Source organism: Trametes versicolor, assembly GCF_000271585.1.
Source record: "Trametes versicolor FP-101664 SS1 unplaced genomic scaffold TRAVEscaffold_12, whole genome shotgun sequence".
Classification (NCBI taxonomy): Eukaryota; Fungi; Basidiomycota; class Agaricomycetes; order Polyporales; family Polyporaceae; genus Trametes; species Trametes versicolor.
The window spans coordinates 1,464,285-1,488,700 of NW_007360332.1; the positions used below are offsets into that span (position 1 = coordinate 1,464,285).

General features: G+C 57.5%; 8 protein-coding genes across 8 annotated transcripts; 7 read left to right on the forward strand and 1 right to left on the reverse strand.

Moving 5' to 3' along the window:
* Nucleotides 1–1,604: 1,604 nt before the first annotated feature.
* On the forward strand, nt 1,605–3,666 carry TRAVEDRAFT_133168 (CyP450 monooxygenase; the record flags this gene model as incomplete). Its single annotated transcript, XM_008045689.1, has 10 exons — nt 1,605–1,800; nt 1,864–1,993; nt 2,047–2,235; nt 2,286–2,550; nt 2,620–2,737; nt 2,798–2,811; nt 2,865–3,142; nt 3,195–3,338; nt 3,380–3,523; nt 3,579–3,666. The coding sequence occupies 10 exons, from the start codon at nt 1,605–1,607 to the stop codon at nt 3,664–3,666; spliced, it is 1,566 nt and encodes a 521-aa protein (XP_008043880.1).
* A 1,557-nt stretch (nt 3,667–5,223) lies between these two features.
* On the forward strand, nt 5,224–6,381 carry TRAVEDRAFT_23894 (uncharacterized protein; the record flags this gene model as incomplete). The annotated part of the gene is made up of 1 exon (XM_008045148.1): nt 5,224–6,381. The coding sequence occupies one exon, from the start codon at nt 5,224–5,226 to the stop codon at nt 6,379–6,381; it is 1,158 nt and encodes a 385-aa protein (XP_008043339.1).
* Nucleotides 6,382–6,486: 105 nt separating this feature from the next.
* Nucleotides 6,487–7,250, reverse strand: TRAVEDRAFT_31677 (uncharacterized protein). Its single transcript, XM_008045209.1, has 4 exons — nt 7,124–7,250; nt 6,966–7,066; nt 6,673–6,907; nt 6,487–6,615 (listed from the first exon to the last, which is right to left on the reverse strand). The coding sequence occupies exons 1-4, from the start codon at nt 7,205–7,207 to the stop codon at nt 6,547–6,549; spliced, it is 489 nt and encodes a 162-aa protein (XP_008043400.1). The 5' UTR covers nt 7,208–7,250; the 3' UTR covers nt 6,487–6,546.
* Nucleotides 7,251–8,391: 1,141 nt separating this feature from the next.
* Nucleotides 8,392–10,771, forward strand: TRAVEDRAFT_52728 (cytochrome P450; the record flags this gene model as incomplete). Its single annotated transcript, XM_008045336.1, has 13 exons — nt 8,392–8,634; nt 8,693–8,807; nt 8,946–8,963; nt 9,020–9,039; nt 9,093–9,104; nt 9,166–9,231; nt 9,290–9,395; nt 9,457–9,593; nt 9,644–9,878; nt 9,931–9,940; nt 9,993–10,373; nt 10,427–10,546; nt 10,600–10,771. The coding sequence occupies 13 exons, from the start codon at nt 8,392–8,394 to the stop codon at nt 10,769–10,771; spliced, it is 1,635 nt and encodes a 544-aa protein (XP_008043527.1).
* A 266-nt stretch (nt 10,772–11,037) lies between these two features.
* TRAVEDRAFT_52729 (uncharacterized protein) lies at nt 11,038–11,687 on the forward strand (the record flags this gene model as incomplete). Its single annotated transcript, XM_008045337.1, has 4 exons — nt 11,038–11,208; nt 11,265–11,513; nt 11,590–11,610; nt 11,661–11,687. 4 exons carry the CDS (start codon nt 11,038–11,040, stop codon nt 11,685–11,687), a joined length of 468 nt encoding a protein of 155 aa, XP_008043528.1.
* A 640-nt stretch (nt 11,688–12,327) lies between these two features.
* TRAVEDRAFT_74857 (uncharacterized protein) lies at nt 12,328–14,613 on the forward strand (the record flags this gene model as incomplete). Its single annotated transcript, XM_008045690.1, has 6 exons — nt 12,328–12,615; nt 12,675–12,821; nt 12,896–13,525; nt 13,583–14,050; nt 14,106–14,342; nt 14,409–14,613. The coding sequence occupies 6 exons, from the start codon at nt 12,328–12,330 to the stop codon at nt 14,496–14,498; spliced, it is 1,860 nt and encodes a 619-aa protein (XP_008043881.1). The 3' UTR covers nt 14,499–14,613.
* A 1,699-nt stretch (nt 14,614–16,312) lies between these two features.
* Nucleotides 16,313–17,149, forward strand: TRAVEDRAFT_133239 (uncharacterized protein; the record flags this gene model as incomplete). Its single annotated transcript, XM_008045691.1, has 1 exon — nt 16,313–17,149. A coding segment is annotated over one exon (837 nt), but the record flags the coding sequence as incomplete, so codon positions are not given.
* A 528-nt stretch (nt 17,150–17,677) lies between these two features.
* TRAVEDRAFT_23897 (uncharacterized protein) lies at nt 17,678–19,387 on the forward strand (the record flags this gene model as incomplete). Its single annotated transcript, XM_008045149.1, has 5 exons — nt 17,678–18,529; nt 18,591–18,747; nt 18,778–18,890; nt 18,967–19,291; nt 19,350–19,387. 5 exons carry the CDS (start codon nt 17,678–17,680, stop codon nt 19,385–19,387), a joined length of 1,485 nt encoding a protein of 494 aa, XP_008043340.1.
* Between the last annotated feature and the right edge of the window lie 5,029 nt (nt 19,388–24,416).

Genomic DNA, 24,416 nt, shown 5'->3' on the forward strand with positions numbered 1-24,416 from the left:
AGCGGCTCACTAGGCATGGGAGAGGGCGGAGATGGGCGGAGCCAACAAGCTGGTGCGTTCTCTTAACGTCGATGCTCGATCGACAGGAGCACAGGAGGACCTCGGACCTTATTTCCGTTCTGTTGAGACACTCGCGTCAAGTTGAGAAGGACGGAAGGTGGACGGGAATCGCGTTCTCGAAGGTTTGGAGGTTCGCGGCTGCCCAGTGGTCTGGATGCGTTGGATGCCCAGCTGCTTGGTGAGTTACCCGTTCGCAGTTAGCTTCGGGCTTCACACCGAGTCCCAGAAGATTTCAAGTCTGCGTCTAGAACCCAACACCATATCGTAACAGTGGTTGGCAACCCAAGCGCGATCATTGACATCTCGGAGAGTGCCAATATAGTGTTAGGTTACGGGGGCGTCCGTTCCGCCAGCACAGGTCAGCTCATGACCGGCTTTCGACTTACCTCCGATGTCTACACTCCAACGTCGCGTGCAATACTGACGTGCGCTAGCGATGTCTTCAGTTGACCGGTGACCCCGCAGCCTCTCGTAAGTATCCCAGGTCAGACAGACGGTGAGTAAGGTCCCTCGCGTCAAAGTGGTCTGCAATTTTCTGATTTAATACAGTCCTCCGGACCTCGCAGCCCTCTTTGCGCACATCATCGCGCGTCCGAGCGGCGAAGTTGGTAGACGCGGGGTATGGTAGCATGGAGGTTCTGATGGCATTCCACTGATACCGGCAACCTTCAACCATCAAGCGCTAAATTCTGCTCTGTTCCTGACGTCCTTCCTCCATGCATGCAACCCCGCGAGCTGTGGCTCTTCTCTCTGCAGAAGATGCGCAACCTTGTTTGTAGTCTAGATTGCGCCGTTGTCTCGAAGGCCCGCCCACGCAACCCGTATTCCGCGGTCACCTCGGGGAGGATGCGCATGACCAGTGAGCGTCGCCACATTACGCGCGGAACCGCTTCCCAGTGCGCCCACAAACGCACGCCTTCCGCCCTATCTCGTGAAAGCGTTAGCGAGGCCCACCGGCAATTGAAATACCAAGCGAGGGGCCTGGTCTTGCCATCTTACTCACTGGCACCTTCGAGGGTAACCCACGCCAGCGCTCATCTGTGGGAGTCTCAACGTGCGCTTCATTGGCAGGGCCCCGCCCTGACGAAGCGGCCTCTCCGGTGAGTGTGTCCCGCCGGCTCGTGCTTGTGCGTGCTTCCAAACGCATGCGTACAGGTACTTCAGGGTTAATAATGGAAGAACGTGCGGGGTGTGAATGCAGGGACGAAGCTGGCTAGCTGCCCCGTACTTACCCGAGCCCAGCCCCGATAGAGCGCGGCAGCGACTCCCCCGGATGGCCAACAGATGTTCTGCTTCGGCTCGGCGGCGTCCTGCATGAGACGAAGCGAGGACGACGCCGCGACTCCGCGACTTCTCGGGGCGTCAATCTCTGATCCCGCGCACCAGTCGCGTCTGGTGTATAAGAACGTCCCGCGCGCACCCCGAAACGCCAACTCCCCCTCCCCGGAGCCCACCTCCGAGTCCGCCCTGCCTAAGCTTTCCTATCCAACTGCAGCTATACCAACATGTCGGCAAACACCTCGTCCTCGTTCACGCGAGCGATCATGAGCCAGCCGGTCTGGTTGCTGCCCGTCCTCTCATTACTCCTTGTTACATTTGTCAAGTATACCCAAGGCCGTCGCTCCCTCAAGGGGCTCCGGTTACCCCCTGGGCCGAAACCTCTTCCCATTATTGGGAACGCTCTTGATGTCCCTACGACGGACATGGGGGCGAAGTTCCGCGAGATGACTCAAAAGCATGGTGCGTACCTAGTGTAGTCGTCCTTGCCTTGAGTGTGCGTATGCTGATCCGTATTCTCTCCAGGTGATGTCGTGTACCTCGACGCTCTCGGCCAACCCATGATCATCCTCGGCTCACACGAAGCAGCGAACGAGCTGCTCGAGAAGCGCTCTGCCAACTACTCCGACCGGATTTCTTCCGTGATGAGGCTGATGTGCGTCACCTCCCTGTTAACTCACCCGCCACCGCTGATCGACCCTGCCACAGTTCGGGATGGGAGTGGACGTTCGTGTTGATGCCTTACGGCCAGGCGTGGCGCCAGCGCCGCAAGGAGATGCACCAGTTCATGCACCCCAACACCGTCGCCCAGTACCAGCCTCTCCAGCAGCGCGAGGCCGTCAAGTTCCTCCACCGCCTCCTTGCGCAGCCGGAAGCCTTCTTGCACCACGTCCGACAGTAAGGTTGTTTTCGACAGGCGTGTGATCGCATCACTCACCGCACGACAGCTCTTTCGGCTCGACGATCATGCGGGTCTCGTACGGAATCGAAGTCGCGGAAGAGAACGACCCCTATGTTGCTGCTGTCGAGGAGGGCGTCGCTACCTTCAACGAGGCGTTTGTGCCCGGCGCCTTCCTCGTCGAGACGTTCCCGAGCCTGCGCCACATTCCCAGCTGGTTCCCGGGTGGTGGTTTCAAGCGTACCGCGGCCAAGTGGAAGGAGATCGCTCACAATATGCGTGACGCACCCTTCAAGAAGACGCTTGAGGCTATTGTAAGTTGCAGCTGTACCGGTCTTTCCACACTTCGCCGTGTACTGATAGTGTGCATTTTGTAGAAGAAGGGCACGGCTGAACCCTCCATTGCCTCTACACTCATGGAATTCGCGGAGCGCAAAGAGGGTGAAGAGTACGAGCACGGCAAGATCATCGCCCGCGACGTCTCCGCTCTGGCCTACGCCGGTATGCCGTAACGTTGCTATCTTGCGCACACTTTCACTCACGCTCGTTTTGCGTTACCAGCTGGTGCTGACACGGTATGATCGTCTCTATCCCTGAATGGGTGCAAGTTCTGACATCGAACTCGCAGACTATTTCCACGGTTCAGACGTTCTTCATGGCCATGGCATGTTACCCGGAAGTCCAGTTGAAGGCGCGCGCAGAGCTTGATGCCGTCGTCGGCCCGAACCGTCTCCCCAACTTTGACGACCGCGACTCCCTTCCCTACCTTACCGCTGTCGCCAAGGAGTGCCTGCGCTGGCAATCCGTCGTCCCTCTCGGCATCCCCCACCGCTCGCTTGCTGACGACGAGTACAAGGGCTACTTCATCCCTGCTGGCTCTGCCGTCATCGCGAACCTTTGGTGCGGGTGCCCCTAAGCGGTTGTGTGTACGTGAGAGTTTGCTAAATTTGCTCCACAGGGCGTTCTCGCGTGACCCGCGCATGTACCCCGACCCGGAGCGCTTCAACCCGGAGCGTTTCCTCAAGGATGGGAAGATTAACCCTGCGGTGCAGGACCCGAACACCTTTGTGTTTGGCTACGGGCGCAGGCAAGTCCCCTGCTCGTGCCCCACCGAACAGTGCGTTAATGTTAAGTGCCCCATAGGATTTGCCCTGGCCGTCACTTCGCGGAGGCTTCGCTGTTCATAATGATCGCATCCGTCCTGCACACCCTCGCCATTGACCAAGCCGTCGACGAGCACGGCAACACCATCCAGCCCGTGGCTAAGATGACCTACGGCGTCATCCAGTGAGTGTCCTTCCTCCTTCTGCTTCATAGATTGCATGCTGACATTCGACACCAGATACCCCGCACCATTCCCCTGTACCATCAAGCCCAGGTCTGCGGCCGCGGCGTCACTTATATACCAGGGCATGAAGGAAGCCATCTGAGTGGCCCCACGCCCCCATCGTATATAGTGTGTTGTCTTGGTTATGAGTCTTGTCGGACCGTGTACGTTCCGCCATTACCCCCGGCTTGACGCGGGATACCCCCTGTCCGTCGAAACAAATGAAATCTTGTGCTGTTGAACTCTCCAACCCCCGTGTGTGCCAGGGCAGTGGGCAGTGTGGTCTTCGCTCAAGGGACTAAGAATACGGGCCATAGCGTGTCAGTCTCCGTGCAACGTTTTCGAGTCCGCAAAGCTTGCCATCCGGGACTGCGGCGCCACGAGGTCCGCACTACGCCCTCGCAGATGGGCGGGTATCCACTTCCAGGCTACTTGGCAGGAGGCCGTTGGCAGATCTTGCGACGCTCGGACAGCCCATCTTCGCTCTGGGTTTGTCATAGGCCGCGGCGTCCGCTATGCTGGTCGCGCGCTCCGCAAACCACCGGGCGGTTGGGCCTTCTTGATCATGCACGGTACCAGGTCATGGAAGAGTGGTGCACCGAGCATCTGCCAACGCGTGCTCTATACTGGTACACTGGCAAACGCCTTGGCTGACGAGCACAATTACGAGCTGGCCGCCTGTCGGCTGAGGATACGGCCGACGCGGAGGCTGGGAGTCCGGGATGTTATCTACCGGTGACCGCATGTTTTTATAGAGCGACACGAAGCCCGTATCTGGGGTAATGACCACAGTGGTGTCTGCTGAGCCTGTTCCGGTCTCGAGGGCACAGTACACACACAAAGTGCCTCCGCCGATGCAACCTGAAGACGGACGCGGGACAGGAATATAGTGTCGTAAATGTTTTCCATACATTGAGAGAGAACCGCTTCATGCCTGACGGCCCTCGAGACCAAAGTGCGGATGTCAACGGATGTTCCTGGAACGTGAGTGAGGTCAGCGTGGTGTGATTCAACCTTCCAACGACTTACTATCAAGGCGGATGTTAATATGCAACGTTCATAGTCCTTCCTAATATCGAGACGATCTGTTCAAGGTGAGTATCTATGAAGAACGTGCGGTTCAGGACCTTGTCGACCACTGGGCGTTAAAGGATTCGAGTCGAAAAGGGTTGATGGGAAGGATGCTTCCGCCAGATGCTAAGTCGTCACCGGCATACGCTCTACGCATTAATCGTAGTAAGAGAACTTACGCTATAAGCTATACCGTGGCTGTACTATACAGCCTTCAAAGGACGAGGGTGGCGTCGGCTGTTTCCCATTGTACCCACCCCACCTAGACTGTAGGTCATGATATGGCTGCAGACAATGAACGACAGACCACCTGCGACAAGCGAGTCCTGCCCATTGTGGTAACATCAGATAGCTTTTCGGGTGATCTTTGACCGCCTCCACTCACCATGGAAGTAGGACCAAGCGCAGCATGGGCGCCGTGGTGCATGTTTGGTTTCTCTTTGTCCGACCCGCTATGCAATGTCGCAATTGGACGTCCAAGTCCGTGGCTAAACCGCAGCGCTATATATAAACAAACCCTCGCGCCTCCGATTGCCTACCATCTGCGCTCTCAACCTCTACAACTCAGTCCTAGACGACCGACAGTGAAATGTCGCAACGCTGCGAAACCACCCAGGAAGCACTCGCGCCACACGGCCCCCACGATAAAGCGGGCATCGCACGCACCTACACTGCACCTCCCGCAACTCATGACCCCACCACGTCTCCCGGGACTGGCACCAATGAGCACGAAACGATCCCCTTGGAGAAGTTCCGCGATGTACTCCGCGAACCCTTCCATTACAGCCTCATGCATCCCGAGATGCTGCCGCTGACGAAGAAGATATACCTCCAGTGGCTGGGCTTGGGGCCGCCGCGGATGGTAGTCATGGCGGACTCGGACACGATCCCCGCGCAGGAGCAACAACAACCATCCGTGCCCCCGGACATCCTGGGACAGCAGTTCTTCGCGGAGCTCACCGCCGCGGGTGACTTGGATGTAGAGCACAGTAGTCGTGGGCGCAAACGTCCGCTTTCCCCGCCTGCCGCGAGGCACGAGGAGGGCATGCCATGCGGCGACCACCCACTGACTAACAAGGAGCCCGCGCTGCTCTACGACTCCTTGGCGCAGGTAGTCAAGAACACCCAGTGGACCACGTCCCAGGCAGACGACGTCATTCATCCGGGTTCGGCCACCAACCGGAGCAGGAGGCCCCCGGCGCCTATTGGAGCTGAGGTGCGGCCCTCCAGGTCGCGGTCGCGGTCGCCGAACATCCCCTGCGGGTCATTCGGCCTGCCCCGCTACGATCCGAGGTCGCTCTCCGACCCACTGGAGCACGTCTTCAAGAGTACTCAGTGGTCCACGTCGCAAGACGACGTCATTCAAGCTGGTGCAGACGTCGATAAGAGCAGGAGGCCCTTGCCCCCGATTGGAGCAGAAGTGCGGCCTCCTCAATCGCGGTCGCAGTCGCATAAGATCTCGGGCGGGTCTGTCCTCGTACCGCACTACCAACCGGAGCCGCTCCCTGCGTACTCGCCCGATGACGACGAGGACTACGACGAGGGCGAGCTTCCGTGTGGGTATGAACGGCAGCCCACGATGCTGGATATGGCCGAGCGCGGCGAATGGTTGCGGACGCCGCTGGGCCATCCTATCGAGTATGGGGAGATGACGGGGACGGGATATACGCCGGGGCCGCGAGAGTCAGCGTTTCCGCCGACGGGTCATAATCACGGTAGGGCGAGCAGCTGGGGATCTGAGGATTAGGTGAACTTGCAGGGTACAAGGCTCCCCTAGCATCAAGGCGTACCTGCCATTTAGTGTAGTTGTCTCCGATGTGATCTCAATGAATGGATGTGAATTGATGGACGAAAGATCATTCACATCAGCTTGTTGTACATTTAATGTGTGTTGCTTCTTCCCAATTGGATACTATGTAGCAGGGGTCACCTCCCATGGCTTCTTGGGAGGAGCAACCGTCGACTCGCTTGGCGCAGCTGACTGGAGTACATCTCGTCAGTGCGTGGCGCAGCGCAGAATAAAAGTTAGCTGGCGCACGCTCAAGACGTTCGGAATTGTCTTGTTGTTCGGGATCTCATCCGTACGGCCCTGTTCGATCAGCGCCTTCAGCTGCGCGAACGACAGCATCTGTGGTTCTTCTGCGTCGCTGGTAGGTACCGGTATCGCCACTGGCGCCACCGAAGCAGCTGACTGCGATTCTTCAGATCGCGTCGCTGATAGGCTCTGTCTCAACAGTCGAGCATCCTCGACCGTGAGGGAAGATCCCGTCAAACTGGAAAGCATGCTAGTAAGTGACGTGTGTGTTTAAGAACGCCAGAAACAGCACACACTGGTTGAAGTAGAACACCTCGGAGCGCAGGAGGATATCCGCTTTCTCGTCTTCCGACTTGCCATCTAGCGCACCGCTGGCCGTTATCCCGGCGATGCCTTGCTTGATAGCTCCTATGTAAGCCATTCGCGCGACATACATGGCTCCGTCGCAGCGCACCTGGTACTCCGGATCGTTCGCGAATTGATAGGTCGCAAATGCAACATCAGATGGAGGAAAAGGTCCTGTATATGCTGAATCCATAGAGGACCAAGTGTGCGTTGCTATAACGCAGCTATGATGGAAGTGGTGAGGCGAGGGGCAAGGAGGAGCAGGGGGATCGAATTCAGAAGCAAACACTCTTAGGTGGCTATGCTCGGCATTGTCCGGCCATGCATATATGCTGAATTTCGGGATTTTCTCTCGCCGTGTCAACCTCACATTCTTCCATAACCGACAGAAAACATCGCGATCCCTTGCGATTCACATTCTCGAGTACCCTTCGTGGGCGAAGCAGCATCGTCGCCAGACGGCACCTTCGGACACGCGCACCGGTATACCCTCTCAGGCGAGTGCGTGAATTAATACTGATCAAGGAATTTACTGACATCCCCGCACTGGACAGAGCGCACACGCTGCGCCGCCTGCACGAATCAAGGATCGCGCGGATTCGCTCCCGCGGTACCACTGATCCCTCAGGTCAACCCTTCATCGCTCGCACTCAAGAGTATCCCGCCCGGAGCTGCACATTGGATCTTGACATGCAGCATTTGGGAGACTGTACGGGGCAGGTGCGAACAGAAAACACCGGCGCGACTTCCTCTTCCCCACGCTCGACATGAATGGCCTCGTTCCGCAGCCCGGGCGTGCTTGACGCCCAGATGCTTTCGAAGGCTAGAGGAGATGTGATGCGGTACCCATTGTACCAGTATACGTACCTTGCGTCGGTATGAAAATGCCCGTGGATAGCCACGTCAAAGGTTGAAGAGGTGAGCCCAGTCACGGCGTTGAAGCATCACCGGTTGTTACACCATTCACCGAGTATCGCTGATCTACTGGATATTTCCAGATCCTGGATATATAAGACCTTGTATGTCCGTTCGTGCCGGTGAATTACAGATAATAGCCCGATCCGCGAGTTTGAAGTTGCTGACAAAAACGCAGGTGAATGGTCCGGAAGCGGCGAGGCTTCGACTTTCACGGCGTACGGGCATATGCGGCTGTGCAGTCGCATTGCCGGTGCCGTGCAGCGAGTGAACGCGTACTCGGCATCTCTCTCTTCTGTCCCTCACACCGTGCAGTACACCGAGCGACGCGTACGCATTCCAGGGACATCGAGACACGTACGTCTCCGCCTCCGGAGTGCTGTCAATCGATCAGCATATAAGGGCATGGGAGGGCGGTAGAGATTCGAACACAGATCCAGCAAGTCCCTCAGCACTGAGACAATGCTTTCGCTCGTTCAGACTGCCTTGGCCTCCTTCGCAGGCCTCATAGTCCTTGCTCTCTGGAAGATATGGCCCATGCTCTCTCGGGCGTATACCTCGCCCCTCAGGAACCTCCCCGGACCGCCCAGTCCCAGCTGGATCTATGGGAACATCAAGGCGATTCAAGACGAGGACAACTCCGTCCCCCAAGAACGCTGGGCTGCAGAGTATGGGCCCGTGATCTCCTACAAGGGTTTCTTCGGTGTAAGAAGAAGAGTCTTTTGGCGATCAAACTCATGGCTGAACTCGGGACTCTTTGTAGCTTAGCCGCCTATGGACGACGGACACTCGCGCGCTCAATCATATTCTCACACACTCGACAGACTACCAGAAGTCGGAGGCGGCGCGCAGGAATGTGGCAAAAATACTTGGGAAAGGTTAGTAACGAACACTGCTCAAGAAACGAGCTCGAGTGCAGCGCCTCCGGGCCAGTCCGCATCAGCGCCCCCTGAGCTAGAGCTCGTTTTCGACGCGCGTTTGTTAATTGTGAGACTAACACTTTTTCTTGCTCTCAGGTGTCCTCTTCACCGAAGGTATGCATCAATAATCTCATACAACGATCATGTTACCGAACTCTATACGCCCCTAGGGGACCAACACAGACAACAGGTATATTTCTCGGTTTATTCTCGTCTTCGCTATATGCTAAATCAAGACTTTAGAGGCGCATAATGGTAGGGAACACGACCTTCGACATATGATATGCGCGTGATCCTAATGCAGGTTGTCTTGCAGAACCCGGCCTTCGGCCCTGCGCAAATCCGCGAACTGACTCCGATCTTCGTTGAGAAAGCCGCAGAGGTGCGTACACCATACTAATCATTCGAACAGATCTGAACCAACGTCAACAATTGCGCAGCTTCGAGACGTCTGGGATGCTCAACTTGCAGCAGACGGCTCGCCGACGCGCATCGAGGTCCTCTCAGGCCTAAGCAAGATGACACTTGACGTCATCGGCCTTGCTGGTACGCAGACCCCATGGCATGGTTCACTATCTACACCTTTCGCCGACCGTGACTGGTCTAGGCTTCAACTACAACTTCAACTCCTTGAGCGGCAAGCCGAACGAACTGAACGCGGCATTCCAAGAAGTGCTCAACCCGGGCGCCAACTTCACGATCTTCACGTTCCTCAAGAACGTGTTCCCCGCCCTCGACATCTTCGTGAGTGTTCTGGAGCCTTCCGAATACTCGTGCTGAACAGTGTCTGCCAGCCCGACGAGCGCGCGAAGCGTTTAGACCATGCGCAGGACGTCATGCGCCGCATCGGCCTCCAGCTCATCGAGGAGAAGAAGGCGCAGATCGCGCGTGAGATGTCCGAGGGCAAGAGCGGCGGCGTTGAGCGGAAGGATATCCAAGGGCGGGATCTGCTCACGCTGCTTATGAAGGCGAACATGGCGACGGACATCCCCGAGAACCAGAGGCTCTCGCACGAAGACGTGCTGGCTCGTGAGCTGTCTTGAACTATCATGGATTATTCTTTCCTGACGCTGTTGCGCAGAGGTTCCGACGTACGCATATGCACGCTATGTGGAGCGTGCGCGCACTCATGTTTATTGACAGGTTCCTTCTCGCCGGCCACGAAACGACTAGCACTGCCACGATGTGGTGCCTGTATGCACTCACACAGGCCCCCGATGTACAGAAGAAGCTCCGTGACGAGTTGTTCACCCTACAGACCGAAGCCCCCACGATGGACGAACTCAACGGCCTCCCGTACCTCGACGCGGTCGTCCGCGAAACCCTGCGCATCCATGCGCCGGTCCCCACGACGATGCGCGTCGCCACAAAGGACGACGTGATCCCGATCAGCGAGCCGTTCGTCGACCGGCACGGGAAGGTACAAGACAGCATCCACATCTCAAAGGGCAGTCCGATCATCATCCCCGTGCTGTCCCTAAACCGATCGACGGAGCTGTGGGGCGCGGACGCGCTCGAATTCAAGTGAGTCCTTGCTATGGTGTTTACCTTTTCGTCGAATCTAACACGTGTCGTAGGCCTGAGCGCTGGATTGACCCCCCGGAGACGATCTCAGGAATCCCTGGGGTATGGGGCCATATTCTTTCCTTCCTCGGTGGCCCCCGCGCGTGCATCGGGTACCGCTTTTCCCTCGTCGAGTACGTTGTATGCGACATGCGCATTAGGCCCGTTACTCACATCTATCATCTAGGATGAAAGCCTTGCTCTTCGAACTTGTGCGCGCGTTCGAGTTCGAGCTCGCCGTGCCGGCAAGCGACATCCAGAAGAAGACGAGCATTGTGCAGAGGCCGCTCCTCCGCAGCGCGCCCGAGCAGGGCAGCCAGATGCCGCTGCTCGTCCGGAGGTTCAAGCGCGCCCAGTGATGCGGACGCGGCGGGCGTTCGGTAGACACGTGTTGTGTAAGCGCTGCAATATATCTGTGCGGCATGGAATGTACCGGATAGAACGGATTGGTATGGGGGTGGAGTAGGGCTATATTCCCGGACACGCCAGTGTTCTGGCAAAGAGCTCCTACAAGGCTCTGTGCGCATACCCGCCCCGGGTCCGTGCGCGACTGTCACGATCGACGGCAAACTACGTCTTCGAATACCAACCCCTCGTCGCTCGGTCCCCCGGGAGACCCGGCCTCATGTATCGCCCAAACGACGTGTCCGGGTGGCGAGACTGCGCGCAGACCGTGTTCGTGCAGTCTCGGAAGAGGGGCGTGTACCAGTATGTGGGTGAATACGCGCTGTCGCGCGCGCCGCCACTCTCCGTGGCAGAGTTCAAGACGTGGACGCCTAAGGTGGGGTTTCCATTTGTAGATCCGCGCCGCTCGGCCGTACAGCCGACCCGGACTGATATCGTGTGGACTAGTTGAAGAAGACGTGGGCGACGTGCATCTGCGATCGCGCCAAGTTCCACGAGATATGGGCGAGAGTCGTCCTGCGCGACCGCTTCGGCCGGGCACCAACAGCACAGGAGATGAAGACCGAGATCGAGGCTCGTACGGCAAGGCAGATGGCTACTCGGGATGCTGTTGGCTCAAGCAAAGAAAAGAGGAAGTCGATTTATGATCCCACAGACGTCGAGAAGATCGTCAAGGCGTACGAGGACGGCGACGAGGTGCGTTCAAGTTCCGTCTCGCAAATTCCATCATTGCGACTTGTATCTGATGACCTCACGTTTTTCTTTCGCTCAGGAAATGGGCGTGTGGAACATGGTATGCGTCGGCTTTGACGTACAGCTCTTGGAAGGCATACTGCAGGACAGGATCTTGCAGGCTCCACCGATACGTAACATTCCGGCGGAAAATAGTCTTGTGGAAGGACATAACTGCGCTTGAACCCCCGGATCGAACGAAGGTGTTCATAGTATCGAGTATGGGACGAAAGGTCGGGATCGCACATGGCGGAAGTTGGCCATGGGCCGCCAGATCAGCTCGGAGGTGCTCAGTGGAAATATCACGGTTCAGAGGATCAGCTCAGGGCAAGGGTTATTACGTTAATATACGCAGCTAATAAGCGACTATGTCTCCTTTAATGCGAGCCTCTCGTATGTCTGCATATTGAATAGCTGATAGAAGGGAGCAAAAGTGCGAAGTCAACTTAGCACGAGTCGCACGCCGCGATCCTGTGGACCTGTGTGGCTGTGTTCGGCTTTGCCCGGCCGCTGTCCGCGCTGCCGCAGTGCACTCCAGCACTCTGCCTCCTTGTCCTATACTATCCGCCTCATGATGCGTATGTTTCTGTTCCATCTACAAACAGGTTGACACCACATCCGAAGACTCGCATGCGCATGGTATCATCCCTAAAACTCCAGTCACCGGGAAAGAAGCCCGACTCGCTCGAACACATCGCGCGCCGACAACTCCGCTGTACAACCCACTGAACCTTGAATTCTGATTCCTACAGCACCCTCTATCGCGTCGTCTACAGTCATGGATTCCAAGCTATACAACGATCCTGCGGCTCTGGAGTTCCGGATACAGCACTACAAGGCGCACGTGAAGAAACAGGCGACGCAGATCGTGACTCTGGAGGGCAGGGTCGTCGACCTGGAGGGGAAGATCGCGTATCTGCAGGAAGCCCTGGCGCAGGAGAGGCAGAGGCAGCCGACTGTGTCACTAGTGACAACCTCACAATCTCCTGGAGAACTTCAGGCGGCGTCGTCGGGGAGTAACGAGCCGCCGCATGGTGCGCTGAAGCAAGGGGATTCTCCTTTCAAGGTGAGTGTACCCCGAGAGACGCAGAGAAGTGTCGTTCATGACACGGCGCGACCCTGTAGCCTCCCCCGACTGCATACAGGGCGCGACCATACACCCCTGCGCTATCCCATACGGGGAGTGCCGACGATCCCTTCGTATTGGACGGTGAAGACGACGTCATTACCGCTCCACCTGTCGCGTCGAGTAGCTCTGCCGCTCATGAGCCGGTCAGTAGTGTTCGAGCTGTTATTCGTCGTCAGAGCGGTCTATCGCTGAATACTCAATGTGTTTGATCACGTAGGTGTCATCACAGAAGCGCAAAGCGCGCCTTTCACCCGCACCCCTCCCAGATTCCCTTTCGTCATTATCAGTATGGCCTCCGTTTGAGAGCCCGCGGAAGAAGGTGAAGGTCTGGGTCCAGATTCCCAAGACCGTCAAGCGCATCTCGGAAGTCGCACGTGTATCCGTGGCTCCCAAACAACCAGAGACCGCGGAGCAATCCGGCGGGTCCGCCGTTGCACCCCCAGACTCCTGGGAAAGGTCCGTCTCACCCATGTCAGACCTGACCACTCCGCCTGTGAGCCCTGCCCCAGTGGAGGTCACTCTCGATGACGAGAACACTCTGTCGTCCGCCGAGTTCGGGTCGAATCAGCGATCCCGTTCGTTCTCGAGAGAATTGTCCTACGCCGACGCTCTTGATGCTTCGTCCGTCCCCGCTCGTGCGACTGCAGAGAAGGCGCCGCGTTTCGATCAGGTCGCCGAAGAAAGACCACCTTCGAGCCACACCCAAGCTTCGGGTACATTCGCCGTTCCTGGGTCTCACCACACTGGCAATCCTGAGCCAATTGACGTCCTCGACTCGTCATCTGCGAGATTGTCTTCTCCCGCGCCTGCGCGAGGAAAGGAGAGTCGTGGACGGGCGCTGCACAAGGCGAGTCAGAGATTTCCTGCTCGCGAAGGGGCTCGCTGACGTGCCCGTACCTGATAGAGTGCACATCCTCGTCGCCCGCCTTCTCCTGCCCCCATTGCGTCATCTAGTCGCGTTGGCCCGCAGCCTGCTGAAAATGGAGTCCCGCGAATCAGGGATCGCGTGGATCCCCTTCCGCGGTACCAGATCCCCCACGTCGACCCTTCCTTGCTCGCGCTCAGAGTGTCTCGTACAGAATTGAACAAGGGACACTGGAGCGTTCCGTCAAACAAACTAGCCGAGAAAAGCGGGAACAAAGCGAGTCCCCGCGATTTTCTCTTTCCCACCCTCGACAAAAACCCGTTTCTGCCACAGTCCCCCGGGAAGCCTGGGCTCCTGTATCGCGCTAATGATGCGTACAAGTGGAAAGGGGACGTACAAACTGTCCTTGTCCAGCGGGAATCGGCCAAGCACGAGTACGTCGGGGAGTACAAGCTGACACGCGCGCCATCACTCTCAGCGGCGGAGTACAGGACATGGTCGCCCGGGGTAGGCCATTGCACTAGCCTCTGTGGGAGACGGAAACTCATATAATGCGTATCAGGTGAAAAATACGTGGGCGAGGGCCATCTGCACTCAGGCGAAGTTCAGCGACATACGGGCAAGGGTCACCCTGCGCGACCGCCTAAGCCGGATGCCCACCTCACAAGAGCTCCAAAGCGAGATCAAGGCTGCCAAGGGAATAAACCCGCCCAAAACGCTAGAGGAAAAGCAGAAAGCTCGGGAGAAGAGATTGAAAGATATGGAGAAGATCATCAAGGCGTATGAGGACGGCAACGAGGTGCGTCTCCCCGCTTCCACCACGATGCTTACATGGAATCATTAAACCGCGATTACTGCTGTTTAGATCATAGCCGTATGGAATATGGTTTGCGTCGGCTTCGACGCGCACGTCTTGAACACTATCCGGAATGACAAAGTGGCGAAGAAGAGTTGAAGTGAAGCACTCTCGTCACGACGGGCGTGCATGGAAACGGGCGATGGACCATCTTTTCTCATACGACTACTCTCTCTGTGGTAGTTTATAGTCACACGTCCTGCAATGTACATACACTTGGGAGCTTTGGACGTATGCGTGGATTGTCGTGGTCTGATCAACACTGCGCGGTATACAGCGCTTAGCGCTCCGTTAGATGGGCGCTTTCTGCCGCAGGCTCTCACTCCCACTCCCACCACCAACTCGAAACTCGAACTGCTACTTTCGGCTTCGGCTTCATACTACGACACTTGCGGCTTCCCTATCTGCGTATATCTACTGGAACTGATACATGGACGGGTTCTCAGATAGACCTACTCTCGTGACGGGTGGGACGAAAAGGACCACAACCGCGGCAGCGAGCCGGACACGGCAAGCTCAGAGCCCTTAGATGTCGGCGCCATAGGCTGAGAAACACTCGCCATCCACCGTGTAAACACAATTAGAACGCCGCACCTGTACTACGTATGAGCGGGATATAAAAACTTGACCTCAAAAAAAAAAGACAACATCACGGAGGGGCGCTTGCGCATCCGAGTCGTCCCTGCCAAATTCCTGATTCACACCCACCCAGTGTAATCCATATCCCGCGCTATCGAGGCTCCTTGCGCAGACGACAGCTGAGGCGGGCGAACATTGCGATTCTATACCAGAGAGACATCGGGGCTGGCAGAGGCCGAGTTCGTTACGTATGCAGGTGCGGATGGAACTCGGGCATCTTTGACCTGAGTATGCTGCGGGCAAGGATGTAGCGCCTGTCAGTGCGCGGTGGACTTCGCGCCGACTCGAAGAACTTACTGTGGCTGAACTGTGAACAGCACAAACCCTCATCCCGGTGAGCCAGCGACGTACACAGGACACGTTCACCCGTTGGCCGGACCGAAGCATTGGTCGCGGCCCAACGTGGTCCGCCGCACGGCCACAGCACACGTTCAGACACGGCTAGGAGGATAGTGGTTTGACAGAACTTGAACACCATGCATTCGAGGCGAGGACGCTCGGCTCGATGTTCCGACAGCTGAGCGCTCAGCGCTCATACCTCTTCTCCTGTCAGCCACCATCCACCCAGGCTATGCATGCGCGCCGAGTCCCGCCTTTCCAAATACCAGGGAATTTCAACCGGCTTCGGCAGACAGCCTGGGACGGTTGGTCTGCGTATGCACACCTATAGGCAAGCTATGCATTGCATTATATGTACAGGACCGGGTCGAGGTTCCGGAGGCTGCGACAGTAAGTACTATTCCCGGTCTGCTATCTATTTCCTGGGAGTAACCGATGTGGCTATAGATGCTTACTGAGAGAGGTATGCAGATGTCTCGTTTAAACTCTACTTGTCGATCGCTGATACGCTTATGCATAGTTCATATCAGACTCACACTTTTGTTGAGTTCAGTGCAACGAGACTCGGACGCCCACCTTCGGTCCGACACACCATTCTGTATGACCCGCAGTACGTTGATTGTAAAGGACAGGGAAACGTGCAGAATCATAGCATTTGCGGCGGTGAACGAAGCGGCGAGGCTGGCGTTAATTTGGCTGCGGGGAAGGTGCTCATTTGGCTTCGGATTTCGGGCCTGTTGCCGATATTAACACGTTGTAACAGATATATGACGCTGTCCTCGATGAGACGTTGAAGGCGTACCCAGTCCTATCCTCTCGTCCCGACCGTTGAATCAAGCACTCACATCCTCCGCAAGTGATCGGTGAGATTGATTATATTGGTCATCTGTGGTGTCTAAGATATGTCCCTGACTCCATGCCCTAGCATTGTCCGCATGCCACGCTTCCTCAATACGACCTCTGGCGAGTTCGAATGGCATAATGACCCAAGTCAAGTTTCCTACGCAATCATATCTCATACCTGGCGCCCTGAAGACGCGGGTGGCGAGCAGTCCTACGAGGATATCCGAAAGCTACAAACTGCTGTCCAGCAGCTCCGGAGGGAAGCCCAGGCGTCCACCACTTCCTCATCTCATCCTGCACCCATCATCATCGATACCCTCCAGACTATATTCACCCATCCTGACCTATCGGAAAAGATAAAGGGGGTATGCAAAATCGCGCGGCAGGCCGGGTACGAGCTCTTATGGCTCGACTCCTGCTGCATCGACAAAACGAGCAGCGCGGAGCTCTCGGAAGCTATCAACTCGATGTTCGAGTGGTACAGGCTTGCGGACGTCTGCTACGTCTACCTTGAAGACGTTCACGAAGGCGACAACCTCATGGATGACCGGTCTGAGTTCTCGCAGAGTAGGTGGCACAAACGGGGATGGACCCTGCAAGAGCTTATCGCGCCGGAGCGGGTAGTGTTCCTGTCCGTCTCGTGGAGCTATCTCGGGACGAGGATGGGGCTCGCTTCCACACTTGCGCAGATTACTGGGATTGACTTCGACATCTTGACCGGGCGCGCGACCATGCACTCTGCGAGCGTCGCGCGGAGGATGGCGTGGGCCGCGAAGCGCGAGACGACTCGCGTCGAGGACCGTGCATATTGCCTCATGGGTATCTTCAACATCCATATGTCCCCGATCTACGGCGAAGGCCTCAACGCTTTTCTCCGCCTCCAGGAGGCAATCATCAGGACGATCCCTGACCAGAGCGTCTTCACGTGGGGTCGAAGTTGCACTCTGACATCCGTCAACTCATCCTCGTCGTTCGTCTGGAGAGGTCAATCTGCCGCGCCCGGCCTCCTCGCTTCGTGCCCATCGCACTTTGAAGGAGCCCTCGACATCACACCGCTGTCCCCCGCAGCTTTCGCGCGGCACCTAGGGCGGCGAGAAGCAGATGTACCGCCCCTACACTGCATCTTCACGCCGCAAGGGGTGCGCGCTCGGTTTCTCTGCATCGACCTCACGGCGTTACCACAGCTCTTCAGTACTTATACGTCGCGTAGGTGTTGCGAGAAGTGCATGTCGCTTCGTCACGCTCACGCCCATACGCTTGCTCTTCTTCCTTGTAAAGACGCGGATGGTTCGCTCATCGCCCTCCCTCTGTGCCGGAAAACCCCTGCGTCCGGAAACCAGGAGCCTGGTGTCTCATTGATCGCCACTCATTCGGAATGCACAGAGGCACCATTTCACACCGTTCGCCTGGCAACAGAGGCCTTGCTGTCACTGCGTCAATATCTTCTGCCGGCACCCATGGAGATCTCCCTCTTGCGCCACCATTGGAATCCTCCAGCTCCGAAATCCCGTCAAAAGGACCCTACAGCCCGGTTTGGTCCACAGCTTTGGCCCGGAGACAGAGAGAACGGCGCTGTGATACGAGTTGCCCCTCGTTCCGTCGAGGACCTGCGCGCTCTTGGCTTCGTAGCCTCCCCTTTGCAGTGCGAGCGCCGAGAGCACTTCATCCTCGCAGAGACTTCCATCACCTCTATCCCCGAACAACTGCACTCAGGAGCGGAGCCACAACACGAGATCTGTCTGCAGCTCACGCTCGAAACGAATACCAAGCCTCGCTTTCTCCTCTCCCATTTCATCAACTCGCTGGACATTCCCGGTACCTCTCCCCGTGCGAAAATCCCGCGTTCTACGTACCGTCTCGGCGCTGGCACGGGCACCCATCATTCAGGAGATGCAGGGCACGACTACATCACATACTTCCTCCCTGGGCTCTCACCTCCCCGCGTGCTCGCCGACGCGCACTTCCTCATACATGTCGATAGCGACCCAGATACAGGTGCCCTCGGCCTCAGGCTCGTGCGGGTCGGACTGGAGCGCCCCGTGAGGGGTGCGGGTGCTGCCGATGACAACACGCTCTGGGTCTTCATCGAGATGTCCCAGGGGGTTTCGTACCGGCACACCCAATCAGCTTCTGTGGTCGACGGGCAGCCTTCCTACGGGCTGCTCCCTTTCCAGGGGATAGCGACGCGCAATCTACCGGTGATCTCGAACCCCCCGGTCGAAGGAGCGCTTCCCCAGGCATTCATTCCAGTCGAGAAGATAGACGAAATTGCTCATCACAGCAGTTCGAGCCAAATGACTAGTCCACAGGTCAGTGCTCTTCCGTCCTAACAGCTGATGCCTGTGCGAGTTGTCTGACAATGTCATTCAGCGCACGTCTACAGACAGACAGGCTACCCAGGACGAACTGGCGCACGTTCCCAACACTAGCACAAAAAGACGACGGCGCGGTAGTGTCGATGCTGATTTGTCTCATAGGCGTGCGAAGCTCCCGCGTCTAACTTCGCAGCGCGCGATGTCGTCCTTGGGTTTGTCTCCTCTCCTTAGACACCCTCCAGCATTGGCTATTGCTTCGAATGCGCCGGATACCTTTGCAGAGGGTGCCATCCCGCCTGGGAGTGATCATGCTAGCGTCGGTGATGGGGCGCGGAGGTACTACCACAATGTCTCAGTGAGTCGGGCCACACGGGCACAGCGAGTGCCGTGACCTACACGAGAGGAGATGCTGACAGTCGCTACCTATACAGCGCTCGTCTCCTCAAGTGCCCGCTGCTAGCGATGTGGATGTGACCCCAAGTGCCGTCAGTGAAGACTACGTGGCTACATCACAAGTGCGCAAGAATGCCTACATACGGGCAGCAAACACTCCAACGTCCGCTCTGTCAACTCCGAATTCCATGACATATACGCTCCCCTCGGAGAGCGCGGACATATCCTGCCAGATTGCTTCTCTCATGTCGCAAAACGCAGCTCTTGTATCGCAAAACACCACCCTCATGTCGCAGAACACCGTACTGTCTGCTCAAGTGACCGCCATATTTGCGCATCTTGAGGGCACGGCTGCATCCACAGGTACGTCCCCGATCTGCCTCACTCTGCTTCTACGCTGTGGTACCAAATGCGTCGTTAGATCCGCCTCACTCGCTGCAAACCAGCATGCAGACATGATTGAAGATACGTGGACGAATGGTCCGAGCCTGGAGGCAGTTACATACCGCCACTGCCACCTCTCCTGCTCGGGCCGCGCACAGTCTACGAGAGTAATACGGTCTGCCGGCCGCACGGGTTAGGCCGGGCTGTCCATACGGGTTGTGTGGGATCGTCTATGCAGACTCGCGGCTGTACTTCGTGAGTCACAAATACGCCGCCGTCTGTTGACGAAACACTGACAGAGTCTTGGTGACAGAGCGCGCATACTGCGATGGCTGTACCCGTATGTCCCTTCGCACGTCGGGCGAGCCCTACTCCTTCCAAGACTCGAAATCACTGCCTTGTTCGCTCTACTTCCAGCACACATAAACCGGCATACTGCATCCGAACGGTTCGATGCACTATAGGTATTCGCACACAGCGTCGAGCATTGCTACCTTGGTCTTGCGTGTACCAATATATTACATTGTCCCGGATACTAGTATACCACACAACTTGCACGTACTTCTCTAGGAATGTATCGATATGCACTCGGGCAACATTGCCTACAAACGTCTACATGAGCTGCATCAAGTTGGCAAACATCACCCACCAATCCATCCGCAACGTCCGCGGCGAGGGTATTGGGCCGTGCGCAGGTGGGGCGTCAGCCTCGCCGGCTGCGTCTTCGCGCCCAGAGAGGCTCGGGCGCACGCCCGTAGGCTCAGAGGTACTGGCACATGCGTGTTGCAGGTACGTGTCGCGATGTACAAGAGCGCCGCCGCGAAGGTGTGATAGAGGAGTGATACGGACGCGCCGCCGCGAGTGCTGTGATCGCGGTGAAGAGAACCTTCCGTTCGTTCCAGAAGATATCGCCGTGCGTTGGGGCTGAAGGTAAGAACAAGCACGTACAGCACAATCAAGAGGCACCGCATTATGAGGACTTTAGACCGCGTCCTACGGTGGTATTCCGACCTACGCGGGTACGCAGCTCCGAGAACTTTTACCTACACGGCCATAGCATGCGGGCGTGCTTGCTGCAGAAGACGTGTACCGAGACGGGCGGAGCGAATGAACATTGGCTTGGAAGAGAACATGCGGAGCACTCACCTCCGGCAGTGTAAGCGGACAGGTAGCCCATCGCACGCCATAACCCACATTTACTCGATGGCGTATCCATGTCTGAGCGACATTATGTATGAAATTGGGACGTCTCGGCTCCAGAAGCGTGTTACAACGTCGTCGGCCCCGAAGGCGCGTGAGGCACGCGATCGAGGCAGAGAGGCAGCCCTGACTTACCAACTAGTTGTGCGGACTCCGCGCAGTCGACATGGGCGAAGGCGGGGGCAACACGCACGCCCTTCAGATTCGTCCTGCGCCGTCTCATCCCGTAGTGCCGCGTACTGCCACACGGGGCTTTCAAGTAGCAACGAGTTGCGCAGTGCGCGTAGTACTGCGCGGGGACCGTCTGGTCGCGAAGTCGAGAGTCACGGATGGCTCAATCCGGGATGGTCCATTCCTGCGGAGACATAGCAGATCTTTCCCGAGGCTTTGGGAGGTGCAGGGGAGGGGAGCTTTGTGTAGGGATTGACTGAGAACGCGGGGAGCGGCGACCTCTGGCGTCTTGCACTATTCGCTGCAATGATAGAATGAGGGGACTAGATGCCTCTGAGACGTAGGCTCGACGAGCACGGTGAGCAGCAAGGCAGAGTCGGCGTCGCGGTAGTTGCGGACGGGATGCAAGGCAAGTACGAGCGCCTACACGCGTCCTGGGCGATGACGTCAGACGATCCCCGGGCATGCGCGCGACTTCACGCCTCTCACTCACTCTCACTCACTCGGACGGCTGCCACACCTGAGTCTGTCCTCGCCACCCTCTCGCTTACTCTATTCGCACAATCACAAGTCACATGCTGCTCGACATCTGCTCTGCACTATCGACTTCAACAACGACCTGGCAGTAAGACGCTCGCTGGATACCGCCGAGCCCCAAGCTCGACATCTGCACTGGGCTCACTGGCCGCGCTATTCGCATACCGCATACCGAGTGAGTGAGTACAGCATCATGCTGAACTGCGCATCTCGGGCGTGTCTCAGCCATACCGTCAGTTCATCGCTCGCTGCCGGATCCTTCTGCGTCAATCGCGACCCGTGTCCATCGCACACGAGTTCTCTGGATCGCACCACTCGTTCGAGGTCGACAAGACGGGCTCTCGCACGCGTGACGATTTATATTCAGAAGTTGTCCTGGCAGCCGAATCGTTGACCACGGCGGCGCGGCGGGCAGGGCATCGTCTCTGTGGTTGCCCACGGTGAGAATCAGGCCGACCCTCTCCCCGCGCGGCTCAACATGCGCAAGAGCCCGCCGTTGCACGCAGACTCTTCGTATTCGAAGCTTGTACCAGTCACGCTGGGCATGTCGCACGCGGTCCAGCACGCGACAGCTCTGCATCCCCACGTACCTCGCATCAACGAGACAGGAGGAGATAGATCGGCACGCTAACGCGGTAAGTCGTCTCTGCGTACTGTCCAGGATTGCAATGGTCACACCTTCTCATCGTAGCAGCACACCGCCGTCAACGCGCGTAGCCGCGCACTGCAACGTTCAGGTATCGCGCGTATGTTACGCTAGCAGTGCTCTACGGCACCGTCTCGGGCGGACTCTCCCGCCGCTCTCCTCGCCGCGTCCTCAAGCTTCAACGATGCGCTGCCCTCACGCGTGTGGAGCATGACAGTCAGATGTGCTCGACGAGGATCAGCCAAAAAAGTAACGGCAAGACCCCTTCACCTACGCAAGTGTCAAACTACACATCATGCGGCCCCGGCCGTTCGGGTGTCCAGGTTGCGCTTGCGAGCTTCGTCCGCGCGTGACGCGATCTACAAGCACTTGGAGACCTGGAGAACCACACGCAAAACGAGACCTTCAGACGACCGTTCTCAGGAAGCGCATCGTTCCACGCCGCGCACACGCAGACCTTCATGGGCGACGCGCTCACGTCCGCACCCGCCGTGGTTCTCGATCTCGACTTATATGCAAATCCTCCCATGGCTCGAACACCACAACGCAACGCATTCTCGCGCCCTAGTCCCCCACCGGAACCATTGCTCCGCGCTGATTGAGGCTCCTTGCGCAGACGACAGCGGACGCTCACACGCGTTAAGTTTACCAGAGTCACGTCGGCGCGGTCGTAGTGCAGGCCGAGTTCCGTTATACGCTCGGACGCAGGCCTGCCTGACCTGAGGGTGCTGTGGCTCAAGCTAGAGCGTCCCTCATACGGCCGCGCGGGCCTCTGGACGAGACCGCGGTTCCCTCTAAGATGGTACTCGTCGAAGTTGCCCAGGCTGCGTCACGCTCGAGCCATCCCGACGAGGCGAATGTGACAGCCTGAGTGAGCAGGTCGCGAAAGCGTGCAGCGGTAGTAACGAGCGCTTACAGTGGATGCCGGGCTCTCTTCGGGCGATGACGTCAGATGGATCTCGGGAATGCGCACGCATCGCTCTCGCTGCTCACTCAGTGCACTCGGCGCGGACGACCGCATCTCGAGAGGCCTGTCCCCACCACCCTCTCGCTTTCTCTATTGGCACAGTCTAGAGGTTGTATGTTACTGAAGTGCTCAATGTTCGACGTCTGATCCGAACGATGGATATCAACAACGGCCTGGCACTGGCGAAAAACCTGCTCGATACCGCTGGCGTCAAGCTCGAGACAGTGTACACTGACAAGGTCGGCAATAGCTTTTCGAGTCGCATTTTAAGTGAGTGAGTACCGGAGGAAAAGCCCGATATAGATTTTGTGGAACTGAATATCTTTCTCCTCTCCTTCAACCACACCGTCCACACGTCGCTCGCTGTCCGGCCCTTCTGCGTTTATCGGGGCTCGCATTGACCGCCCGCAGCCTCTTCAGATGGCATGGCTATGACACGACTCGTACAAGGTCGACAAGACGGGCTCTCGCAAGCTTCTGGCAGCGGCATCGTTGAACACGGCGGCGCGACGGGCGAGACGTCTCTATTATGGCCCTTGGTGAGTCTCAGGCCGACCGTCTGCTCTAAACCCGTCTCCCTGTGCGGAACGCTTTGGCGCAGATACTTATCTGGCACTATGCACTGGCTCTTCGTCCGCAAATCTGGCGCCAGTTACGATGAGCAGGCTGAGGTCGCACGGTTCAGCGCGCGACAGTCCTACCGCGCGTCATCGAGACAGGCGGAGCTAGATTGGCACGCTGCCCTGGTGAGTCCACCGCTCAGGATTGACGTACTCACAACATCGAGTCGTCACAGTATACCACCGTCAGCGTTCGTAGCATACAACGTTCGAGCACGGCACGTATCGATGCTCCGCGGGCTCAGCGGCACCTTTCGGGCGTATGCTCTGGCCGTTGAGTCTCTGGGACATACCCTGGAACTTCCACGGCATGCATACATCTGTGCTTTTGGGGGTATGCAAGGCAAGTTTGTTCCGCGAGGGCCTGCGGGCAGCATAGCGACATGACACTTTCGCTCGATCAGCGTCACGCGGTGCGCCATGGGGATTCGAACAATCTCACAAGTGCACATCCCTGCGAGTTTCATCAGCACGCGGCACGCCAATGTCAAGTCCTTGGAAATATGGCAAACCACTATGCGGAGCGACACCTTCGCACGACCGGTCCCCAGCAGTGGGGCTTCCATATCGCGCGTACGGAGGCTGCTATGTGCTACCAGTGTGCACCGTTCCAGATCGCGCGTAGAAAGGCCTCCGACTCGGGCGCCGTCTGCGTGTCCGCCGCCACCATGGTCCCCACTCAGCCACTCATGCTCGCGCCGCTAGAACGCCACAATACGACGAATTTTTGTACTCTCCTCGCCCAACTCAGTCGTTCCCCTGTGCTGGTCAAAGCAGCTTGCGTGGACGGCCGCGGAGGCTGACGCTGCGGAGGACGCCGCGCCGGTTGCGCGGCCATAACACACTCAGATCTGTGTCCGTCTTGGTGCTATCGACCACACTTTTTGGTCCTGAGGACGATACAGACACTCATGGGCCCTGCGCCGCCGGCCACGTTTTGGACTACCCTACCACAGTCCTCAA